The sequence below is a fragment of the Hemiscyllium ocellatum genome, chromosome 8 (assembly GCF_020745735.1).
Source record: "Hemiscyllium ocellatum isolate sHemOce1 chromosome 8, sHemOce1.pat.X.cur, whole genome shotgun sequence".
NCBI lineage: Eukaryota > Metazoa > Chordata > Chondrichthyes > Orectolobiformes > Hemiscylliidae > Hemiscyllium > Hemiscyllium ocellatum.
The window spans coordinates 26,693,442-26,705,016 of NC_083408.1; the positions used below are offsets into that span (position 1 = coordinate 26,693,442).

An 11,575-nucleotide genomic window follows, 5' to 3' on the forward strand; every position below is an offset into this window, starting at 1 on the left:
ATCTATAGCTTCTGTTTCCTCATCCCTCAACTCTATTTATCCCTGCAAAACATTTTCTATGAATGCATATAAGTACAAAGACAGAGGCTCCAACCTGTTACACTGACAGACTCGATCCACATTTTGTACAAATTTGACAAAATAAATCAATAATTTAATCACTTTCCCAGATTTGAATGCTTTTACTCTTTGTGCAAAAGGTGACAGAAGAACAGTTCACGAGAGCTGTCCAAATCTGATTGTTGCATCAGGAGCAATTTGGAGTTGAAAAGTAGCTCTGAGAAATCAGAGACATGGAAGGAAGGTCTGGGAGCAGGAAGACAGCCAAGCACATGGATAAATCCAGCAATGTTCTCTCGAAGGAAGATCCTGATGGTAATTTACCCAGTATTCTGGTGAACCACTACCAGTTTTGTGGCTATGACTTGGAGATCACTCGGTACTTGAATGAAAGAATGGGTGTCTCAGCTTTCGTCTGGAACAGTGTAAGTTTAAAGAACTTTTGTATTAACCTAGCTTGGGGAAACTAGTCAATATTTACATCTTACATTACCTGAGAAAAACTGCAGCGTCTTCATAGAAGATATTGCAAATACTCAACAGGTCGGGCGGTACCCTTGGAGAAAGAGAGACTTAATATTTCAGGTCAGCAATGACTGATCAGAATTAGGACATGTTGGAGATATAACAGGTTTAAACAAATGCAAGCAAGTGGGAAATGAGACAAGGAGGAACCAAAAGGGAAGTCTATAAGGGAAGGAAAGCAGGAGAGATTAAATAACAAGAGGAATGATAGTCCAAAGCAAAAGGAGCTGGTAGTTCATTGGACATTGAATTCAATTAGCTTTATTGACACATATACTCACATGGGTACAGTGAAAAGTTTATAAGTCACCTTAGACACAAAGGTACCTATGTATAGATTGAGTACAAATTTTTAGGTTAAAAACTCAAAAATAAATTAATAAAAATTTCAGCAGTACAGACTTTCAAAAGTACTGAAATCAAGTCTTACTATTCTTGGTGTTTAAAAGTCTGCAGAATTTCCCAACTTACTTGTCTTTTTGTCCCAGATTGGCAGAAACCATAAACTAGGTTCCTATCCTTAATAAAAGTTACAATTTGATACAAAATAATGCTTTCTAACCATAGGTAAACAATTGTAAACTATTAACATATAACTTACTGGTTAAATAACCATAAACTTTTCTCTCTCACACACACACACACACACACACACACACACACACACACACACAATTATGGGTGAAGGGGAAGACTGGGAAGGCAGTTCACTGGCCCTAGTACACAGGGTTTTTTTCTGAGATGATCCTTTTACTGTTCAGAATGCTGATTCTCAATCTTCCTTCTGTAGGTACTTTCACTTGTTTTCAGAATGCTGAGGGTGACTGGTACACACTTATAAAAGATTTATTAATTTTAAAAAATCACAGCTTGCAGCAACTGATTAGGGGAAACAAACTGGCTGTCTTCAGGCATGAGATACTTTTTACTGCAGAGCAAAAACATGGTTCCTTCTCTTCCAGATAGCCCCTGAACATTTACATCCCCAACCTATTCAGCTATTTAGGAGTCAATCTCATAGTTGGTACGGGCAGGGAGTCTTTGTTATTGATAACTAGTCACTATTTCACTGACCAATCCTGTTGTCAGAAAAATCTCCATTTGTACACAGCCTCTGGCTCCAGTTCATCTGGAACCAAACTTTCTACCTTCGCTTGAACAAGCAGCTGTGTAAACAACACTCACAATGAGTGTCTGGTAACTTGCTTTTAGAAAGTGCAGTAAATCTACAATAATCCTCGTCTTTTAAATTTTGATTTCAGTCCACAATCAAAAAATTAGAAATAAAAGAGGATTATAGGCTTTACAACAAGTAAAACATTAAATGGTAGATCTACAAATTTCCCTCAGTAGAAAAGGCCCTTTCTTTCCTGCTCGTATCTTAATGTACACCCATTTTATATCTTTTTTTTTAAACCAACATTAACAATATTTTGTCTGTTGCATTGGGCCTCTACGCCTTCTGTTCCCTTTGCCCCACCTCTATTTCTGTCAGAAGTATTAAACATGCATTTTCTAATGTCTTTCACTTCTGAAGAAGTCACACTGGACTCAAAATGTTAACTCCGTTTGTCTATCCACATATGTGTTGAATTTCTCTAGAATCCCATGTATTTGTCTGTGATGTGAGCAGGATGCCTGCAGAGGCAGGAAGTGGCCCTGAAATGATTACTTAAGTGACTCAATTGGACATTTGGCAACTAATCTGCCAACTGTTGGCAAAATGGCAGTAGGAAGGCATCATGCATGACACTCCATTCCTGCCTGTCATGTTTCCAACTACCAGAGGGCTCATAAAACTCTGACAGTTTTGTCAATACCTTCTGATTCCTGAATCCTCCTCCAATGGGCACACTTTCTCTAGACCTACTCTATATTGATTCCTTATGGTTTTGATCACTCTTATATCTTTTCCCAATATTCTAATTTTTAAGAAGATCAACCCCAGCTTCTGTAATATATCCCCATTAAATCTAAGCCTTCATCTGTAGAACCATTCCTATAAATCTTTTCATATCCTCTCTAAAGGGTTTAGTTTCTTCTTAAGGTGTGGTGTTTAGAATTGGATTTAATAATTCAGTTGAAGCTGAAGATGTGTTTAATAAAGGTTATCATAATCTCTTGGTTTTCACCCTAGTTACAAGTCCCAAAATCACATATGTTGGGTCTTCCTAAAGTGGTGTTTGGGACCCCAAGTGGAGTTGCATGCAGTAATTTGGAGGTTGCAATCTCCAAGGTAGCAATAGCCCTTGCGGAGCTATACTCCTGCCCTAACAAACAGCCACCCATTCTCACAGGCATAACCCTCAGTTCTCATTGAATGGGTCCCTTTCAAGCCTAGTATTCAGGTCACAATGGGAAAAGGTTTGGGAAGCACTGCCTAAGCCTCTATGACCATTGGCTCAATGTGCTTGTCACCATCAACAATCAGCTATCTCTTTTGCTGTATTATGTTTTAGAATTGTACCCTTTATTTCCCATTGTCTGTAATTCTTATGAGAAAAATGTATCACTTCAAACTTCTTTGGGTTAAATTTCCTCAGCAAAGTGTTTACCCATTCCACCAATCCTTTTGAAGACTGTCACTATCCTCCTCACTGTTCACAATACGTCTAGTTTTCACTTACCTACAGATCTTGAAAAGTGTTCCTGTAGACCAAAGTGTATTTCATTGATATGTACTAAGAAAAATAGTGGTCCTAGTGCCAGACCCTGTGGAGCCCCGTATTTATCTCCTTCTAACCTAAAACACAACAGATTCCCACTACTCTTTCACATCACCTGCATTACCCCCATTGATCCTCTCTGTAACTTCATCAAAACTTTCAGTCTCATTAGTTAAACATGCTTTGAACAAATCCAGGCTGGTTTAATTAAACTCATTTGTCCAAGTGATTGTTAATTGTGTCCGAACTATTGCTTCTAACTGCCTTCTCCAATCACCAAAGTTAAACTGACTGGGCTGTAGTTGCAGGATTTAACTTTACAATCTTTTCTGAACAAGGGTGTAATATTTGTAAGCTTAGCACCACCCATATTTAAGCAACATTGAAAGGTTATAACCATGCCTACTTACTTCGGTATCTTTGATACATCCCATTCAGCCCTGTGATTTATCAATGTTACTACAGTCAATCTTTCTAATAACTTGTTTATTACTCTATCCAGTTTCTACCTTTCCCTTTCATGATAACTTGGAAACATCTTTCTGCTTGGGAAGGACAGATGCATTTATTTAGAAACAAAGTCAGAAATTGCTGGAAAAACTCAGCAGGTCTGGCAGCATTTGTGGAGAGAAAGCAGAGTTAACGTTTCAGGTTCAGTGATCCTTCTTTACAGCTGATTGTAGCTGGGAAAAGGTTGTTAATGTATGCTGAAGCTGGGGTGAGGGTGGGAGGTTAGGGAAGAGAAGTAAACTATAGGTAGTGGTAGAAAGAGAGGGAGAGAACAATAGTTTAGCAGACAAAGGAATGGGTAATAGTCAGCCTAGAAGAATCGCAAGCTACTAATGGAGACCTTTAGTACCTGAAAATGAGTTTGTTTGTGATAACAGCCCATGTGATGACAAGGCCTGTTGTACACTGGTTGCGCTAAGGATAAGGGAGAAGGTGCTCTGACCCTAAAATTATTGAACTTGACATTAAGTCCTAAAGACAGCAGGGTTCCCAAGCAAAAAAATAGGATGAGCATTTTTCCTACAATTTCTGTTTTTGTTTCTGAAATCTGCTGGAAAGTTGTAGTTCTTCGGGTTTATTCATTTAGAACCTCAGCCATGCCCTCTGCTTCTTTGTGTAGATCCATCTTTTTTTGTCCTAATAAAGCCCACTTCTCATCTTGCTACTTTTTTTGCTATTTATATGCCTGTAGAAGACTTTTCACTTAGCTGCCAGTTTCTTCTCATACTCTAGCTTGTTATAATCCCCATAGAGACTGATGATGTTTACAAAGGGATTTGAACTTCCAGTGACTGGCTTAAAGGATTACGTGTGATTTCAAGTTTCAAGATTTTAATGTAATATATGAACTAAACACAACATTGACTATTTTCGCAGATAACATGTAGTTTAGATCACAGAAAATATCCCTCCTCATTTAACTTTTAAAATGGCCAAAACTCCCCATCCATAATTACACTTCACCCTGTCCTAGTAGCAACACTGATTAACTGTCCTCTAGTAGTCAAACTCCATTTTAGCTTGAAATTCAAGAGGCAATTAAAGTATAACTGTTTATAAAACCTGATACATTGTAGTTCCATATTGTTTGTATTTTATAGACTAGTCCTCCTCTCAATTCTTTACACTTTTACCATCCCATTCTATATTAGGATAAAATTAAAAATCACACATCACCAAGTTATAGTCCAACAGGTTTATTTGGAAGCACCCCAGTCCAAAACAGGCACCTCCAAGTTATATATTAGGCTAATTTAAGTTAATCATAAATGTGTGCATTCTCTATAATTTCCTTGCAAGTTTCCTCCTCTACATTTTTCGTACTAGTTTATGCCCTTTGCAATACATAGTGTAATTGTATCTCTACCATTTAACTTGAACCAATCGGATCCTGTTATTGGACTTCCCTAGGACAACCTCTCTCTAGCACTGGAATATAATCCTTAACTAATGAAAGCCATTCCCGCCCCATCCGTTTTCTTTCTCATATGGATATCTACACGAAAGCTCATCAACTTTATTTATTACATATGTGTATTTACATATGTGCACAGTTATTATATTCCCCTGAATCTGACCCCACTTAATAGAACATAGAACATAGAACAGTACAGCACAGAATAGGCCCTTCAGCCCACAATATTGTGTGTGCTATGTGTCTCTCCTACCTGACAAAGGAGCAGTGCTCTGAAAGCTTGTAGGTTCAAATAAACTGTTGGACCCTGACCTGGTGTTGTGTGATTTTCAACTTGGTCCACCCAAGTCTAACACTGGCATCTCCATGTTATCTCTCCTAATCATTCTCGCAACTCCTTTTTTCAAATTCAATCAAGGGTGAGGGCATCGCTGCCCACGCCAAGATTTATTGACCATCCCTAATTGTTAAGAGTAAGCCACATTGCTGTGGGTCTGGATTCACATGTAGGCCAGAAGGATGGCAATTTCCTTCCCTAAAGGGCATTAATGAACTAGATGGGTTTTTCCTGACAATCAACAATGGATTCATAGTCATCATTAGAGTCTTAATTCCAGATACTTATTCAATTCAAATTCCACCATCTGCCACAGCGGGATTCGAACCCAGCTGCCCAGAACATTACTTGGGTCTCTGGATTAACAGTCCAGCGTTAATACCACTTCATTAAACTACATCTTGCTTCCAATTTCCCTGCCAAAGTAGTTTGAACTCTTCCCAACAGCACTAACAATCCACCCTTCTCGAATTGTCCTGCTCTTTTTTTTTAGATTAGACTTACAGTGTGGAAACAGGCCCTTCGGCCCAACAAGTCCACACTGACCCGCCGAAGCGCAACCCACCCATACCCCTAACCTAACACTATGGGCAATTTAGCTTGGCCAATTCACCTGACCTGCACATCTTTGTGACTGTGGGAGGAAACCGGAGCACCCGGAGGAAACCCACGCAGACACGGGAGAACGTGCAAACTCCACACAGTCAGTCGCCTGAGTCGGGAATTGAACCCGGGTCTACAGGCGCTGTGAGGCAGCAGTGCTAACCACTGTGCCACCGTGCCGCCCACATCTTGTTGGTCAAAGATCTATCGAACTCAACTTTGAATGTATACAATAACCTGGCCTCTACTACAGTCAAGGTCTGAGACTCTAAAACCCACTAAAAGAAGAAACCTCTCATTTCCATCTTAAATCTAGCCTCTGACTCAAGCTGACTGAATCATTCTTATTGCTCCTCTCTAAGCTCTCCATAAATTACCAAACTCATTTTAACAGTGTTTAGATGTATATAGAAGTCTCGAATGCATAACATAAAAGAGTTGTGGAAGCCCTAACAATAGCAACTTTACAAAGAGAATGGAATAAATTCTTAGTTATTATTCTGAAATTGTGCTCCCCGGTCCTAGATTCCCTCAAGGAAGTCCAGCATGGAAACCCGAGTGTTATGTTTTCCCGAATACGGAAAGAGGTCATTAAAGAGATAGGGTACACTATAGTCAGAGTTTGCCAGGAATCTTCTAACATAAGGCCTCAAAAATCTAAAGCGTTGGGAAGGGTACATTCATCCAGAAGACAGAACAAAAGGATAAATCATACCATAATAGGCTGCTTCGTCATTACATCACAAGAAAACAGGCATTCTGCCTCAAAAGTTTAATGCTGGTGTTTATGCTCCATGTGAGCACCATTAAACTGGAAAGAGTGCAAAAAAGATTGACAAGGATATTAACAAGACTGTGCTTGTATGGAAAGAGTTGCCAGAGGAAGCAGTATAGTTATGTAAAATTGCAACATTTAAAAGACATTTGGGCGGTACGTGGATAAGGAAAGTTTAGAGGGATAAGAGCCAAATGCTGGTATATGGGAAAGGTCAGTTTAGGAAACCTGGTCAGCAATGAGTTGGGCCAAAGGGCCTGATTCACAGCTCTCTTCCCCAAATCCTATCAGCATAACCTTTTATTCCTTTTTCATTCACAAGCTTATCCATTTTGCAATGCCTTACATCCAAAACATACTAAGTCATAGCTCAAGAGTGGAAAAATGCAGGGAGAGTAGATAATTGGATCGCTCTTTCAAACAGCTGGTAGAGGTGTATGGTTTGAATTGTTTCCTTATTCTCTGTATGTTAAAACTCCTGTTCTATCGCTGCACCTGCATGACAGTAAATTCATAGAGCCATAGAGATGTATAGCACAGAAACAGACCCTTCATTCCAACTTGTCCATGCCGACTATATATACTAAGTTAATCTAGTCCCATTTGCCAACAGTTGTCCCAAATCCCTGCATACCCTTCCTATTCATGTATCCATTCCTGAAGAAGGGCTCATGCCCGAAACATCAATTCTCCTGCTCCTCGGATGCTGCCTGGCCTACTGTGTTTTTCCAGCACTACATTTTTGAACTCTGGTCTCCAGCATCTGCAATCCTCACTTTCTCCTATTCATGTACCCATTCAGATACCTTTTAAATATTGTAATTGTACCAGGTTCCACCACTTCCTCTGGCAGCTCATTCCGTACATGTACCACCCTTTGTGTGAAAATATTGCACCTCAGGTCCCTTTTAAATCTTTCCCTCTCACCATGACCTTATGCCCTCTAGGTTTGGACACTCCTACCCTGGGAAAAAGATCTTGACTATTCACCCTAACCAAGCCCCTCACAATTTTATAATCACCTATAAATTCACCCCTCAGCCTCCAACACTCCAGGGAAAATACGCCTAGTCTGTTGAGCTTCTCCTGATAGCTCAAACCCTCAACCCTGCCAACATCTTTGTAAATCTTTTTTGCACCTTTCCAAGTTTAACATCTTTCCTATTAGCAAGGAGACCAGAATTGAATACAGTATTCCAAAAGTGGCTTAGCTAATGTCATGTCCAGCCACAGCATGACATCCCAACTCCTATACTCAATGTTTTTCAGGTGATAGTGGACTATCAGTGCAATCACCTGATGAAGGAGCGTCGCTCCGAAAGCTGGTGTGCTTCCGATTAAACTTGTTGGACTAGAACCTGGTGTTGTGTGATTTTTAACTTTGTACACCCCAGTTCAACACCAGCATCTCCAAATCCTGATCATTTAAAGAAATGTACTTAAGGTCTTCTTCACTACCCTGTCTACCTTTGACTCCACCTTCAAGGAGGTATGAACCTGCACCCCAAGGTCTCTTTGTTCAGTAACACTCCCTAGGACCCTGCCATTAAGTGTACAAGTCCAGCCCTGATTTGTCTTACCAAAAGCAACACCTCACATTTATCTAAATTAAATTTCATCTGCTTTTCCTCGGCTCAATGGCCCATCTAGTCAAGGTTCTATTGTAACTAGATGAAGTGTTAACTGCATCTCCATAGCGTGATTTTTGAGAATGGTTGGAAATCCATCCTGCTCTGCACTAGGTTATGGGGTCCATGCCACTCACTGCCCACTACTACATTGCTACCTGATGTTTTGTTACAACGATGTGCCCAAACTAATTCTGACTTCAATGGATGTTGACCTTTGCTTTCCTCAGGGCCTCACTCTCTGCCAGTTCTTCCAGCAGGAGAGGATCAATTTCTCTGGGATGAAGGTGCTTGAGTTAGGATCTGGCACTGGGATCGTGGGAATTCTGGCAGCTTTGCTGGGTGAGTTAAAGGGCCATTGTCAACCCAATATAATTGCCTTACTGATGTGGAAAAGGTATAGTAACCGGACAAGTCCCATGAATTACCAGAAAATGCATTTTCGCGTTTGCCACCACAGATTAATATGTTCAAAGACCCCCCCCCTCCGCTATGCTTTATGTTTTGGACAATTAAAAGGGGAGCATTCGTCTAGACAATCAGGCTCCTGTTGGGAGAATGCATCAACTAAAGATCAGCATTTCTTGCGGTCAGAATCAAACCCCTTAGTGGAGCGAAACCCTGATCTCAACTCTCCATCCCCTGATCAGTTGCTTACATGGGATGGGTGGGGACTCGAGTGGCCAACTCTGATTTAAGGTAATCTGGAAAATTTGTCACATGACCAATTCCCACCAACCACCCTGACCCTACACTCCCAATATACCAACAGGTGCTTTTGAAGTTATGTTCCATGATAGAAACACGACAGGCAATTTACACAAGGCAGTCCCACTTAGACTTTCACTGTAATCTAAGGTTATACAGAGCAAGTGCTGGCTGAGATCTGTGCGTGAATTCTGTGAATGGGATTCTGAATTAATCTCACACACGGTCTGACAATTTCTGCCTGCCACAGGCTCTTGTCCTATAACACACTCACTCACTCATTCTCTCTCTGCTTTCTGTCAGCCTTGAGGTGCTTTTGGGTCAGAAGGTTATGGGTTCAAGTCCCCTCTAGACCTGTGAGCACAAAACCCATAACATTTTTATGCAGGAATGAGGAAGTGCTACCTGACACAGTAAACCAAAGGCTCAATTTACTCTTCCTGGTTAAAATAGGCTCAGGTGGACGACATGGTGGCTCAGTGGCTAGCACTGCTACCTCACAGCACTAGGATCCCAGGTTTGATTCCAGCCTCAGGCGACTGTCTGTGTGGAGTTTGCACATTCTCCCCGTGTCTGCGTGGGTTTCCTCTGGGTGCTCCGGTTTCCTCCCATAGTCCAAAGATGTACAGGTCAGGTGAATTGGCCATGCTAAATTGCCCGTAGTGTTAGGTGCATTGGTCAGAAGGAAATGGGTCTGGGTGGGTTACTCTTCGGAGGGTCGGTGTGGACTGGTTGGGCCGAAGGGCCTGTTTCCACACTGTAGGGAATCTAATCTAATCTAATCTCAATTGGAAAACAGTAGGCAACTCCTCTCTGACATTTGTCCCTTGACCAACACCAATGAATCAGATATTTCAACACAGCTTTCATTCCAGGCTGTGGAAATTTCTATTCGCAAATTGGCTCTTCCACACCCTACACTTCAGCAGGATGCTCCAAAGTCCTTAATTTCTTGGAAAGGATTTGGGACATCCGAAGGTTGTGAAAGCCTAGAGATAATATTTTCCTTGTCTTATTCTGTTTCATACCGCTTCCCTGTGACTGTTAACTGGGGTACGGGTCTCCATGATGGGACATAAAGATTAATTAATTCTGTTGCTTCTTCTTTAGGTGGGGAGGTAACCTTGACGGATCAGATCCAAGCTTTAAAGCAAATTGAGTACAACGTTTCAGTCAATGTCCCCGATTCCTGCAGACACCTTCCAAAAATCAGAGCTCTTTCCTGGGGCTTTGACCAAATGCACTTTCCCAGTGAATATGACATAATCCTGGGTTCAGACATTGTGTATTATCCATCAGATTTCCCCCTGCTGCTGCAGACATTGCAACACCTTAGCAACCAGCGAACAACCATCTACATTGCTACAGAGTTAAGGGGCTGTTGTGAAACTCACAAATTCCATGAGGAGATTATCCCGCAATATTTCAACTCCCGCATTATTTACAGAAACCAGAGTGCGGACATCAATCTGTACAAATTAACACTGAAGGTCCCCAAAACAGGAGAGGAGCTGTCAATGGAGAAAGAGAGAAGGAAAAAATTACTGTCCAATTAATGCACAGTCTCACAACTCACTAACATGTTTGAAGAATTATAAATCCAGTACAGGAAGAAGAATGTGACGGATGGTCTTCAAAATTATGCAGAGTTTTACAGACAAATGTTGGCCAGACAACCCAAATGGTCCGTGCTACTTCCACCCTCATTACTTCACCCAATCAGAATATCCTGTTTTCTTTCTCTCATAGTTAGATTCCTCCTAGATGCAGGTGCCTCAACCACTCTATGTTGTATCAAATTTCACACTTCAACCTATCCATATTGAAAGAGATTTCTCCTGAACTTCTTATTGGATTGATTAGTCATAACTTATGATTTTAACACCTACTTTGGACTCCTCCACATTGGTGCAAAATTGGCAATGAAAGTAACGGTGAGGTGAATGGCATTCCCTATAGTTTATTTCAGAGACAGTTTAGGCAAAGAGTATATGTGCAATTGAATAGAGCTATCCAAAAGTTGCTGTTAGAGTTGTGTCACTGCCTTTATCTTTAAGAAACCTCAACGCACTGATCAACTGGCAATGCAAATGCATTAATTCTCACGAAGCTGCTGAATTTCATTTTAGGTACGACACATGTGTGTCACATGAAGCGAATTCCAGTCCAAATGTCACCATAACACGATAATTTTGACTGCTTGCAGCCAAACTCTTGCACTGAAATTAACAATGACAAATTATTGCAATTTCATCATTGAAAATTTTGAAAATGTCCAATATATATTTACTAGTATTTCAATTTTTCCCACTCCTTAATATCCCCGCCCTTATTTCCCATCTGTCTTTG

General features: G+C 40.7%; 1 protein-coding gene across 1 annotated transcript; it reads left to right on the forward strand.

Annotated features, from left to right (window-relative positions):
- Nucleotides 1-293: 293 nt before the first annotated feature.
- LOC132818035 (EEF1A lysine methyltransferase 3-like) lies at nt 294-10,782 on the forward strand. The gene is made up of 3 exons (XM_060828642.1): nt 294-485; nt 8,749-8,860; nt 10,337-10,782. Exons 1-3 carry the CDS (start codon nt 294-296, stop codon nt 10,780-10,782), a joined length of 750 nt encoding a protein of 249 aa, XP_060684625.1.
- The last annotated feature ends 793 nt before the right edge of the window (nt 10,783-11,575 follow it).

What these genes read in the sequence shown, in the direction of transcription:
- LOC132818035 (XM_060828642.1), top strand. Translation starts at nt 294, where the DNA reads ATGGAAGGAAGGTCTGGGAGCAGGAAGACAGCCAAGCACATGGATAAA. An exon ending in CAGCTTTCGTCTGGAACAGT is followed by an intron (nt 486 to 8,748) that starts GTAAGTTTAAAG and finishes TGCTTTCCTCAG; the next exon opens with GGCCTCACTCTCTGCCAGTT. An exon ending in AATTCTGGCAGCTTTGCTGG is followed by an intron (nt 8,861 to 10,336) that starts GTGAGTTAAAGG and finishes CTTCTTCTTTAG; the next exon opens with GTGGGGAGGTAACCTTGACG.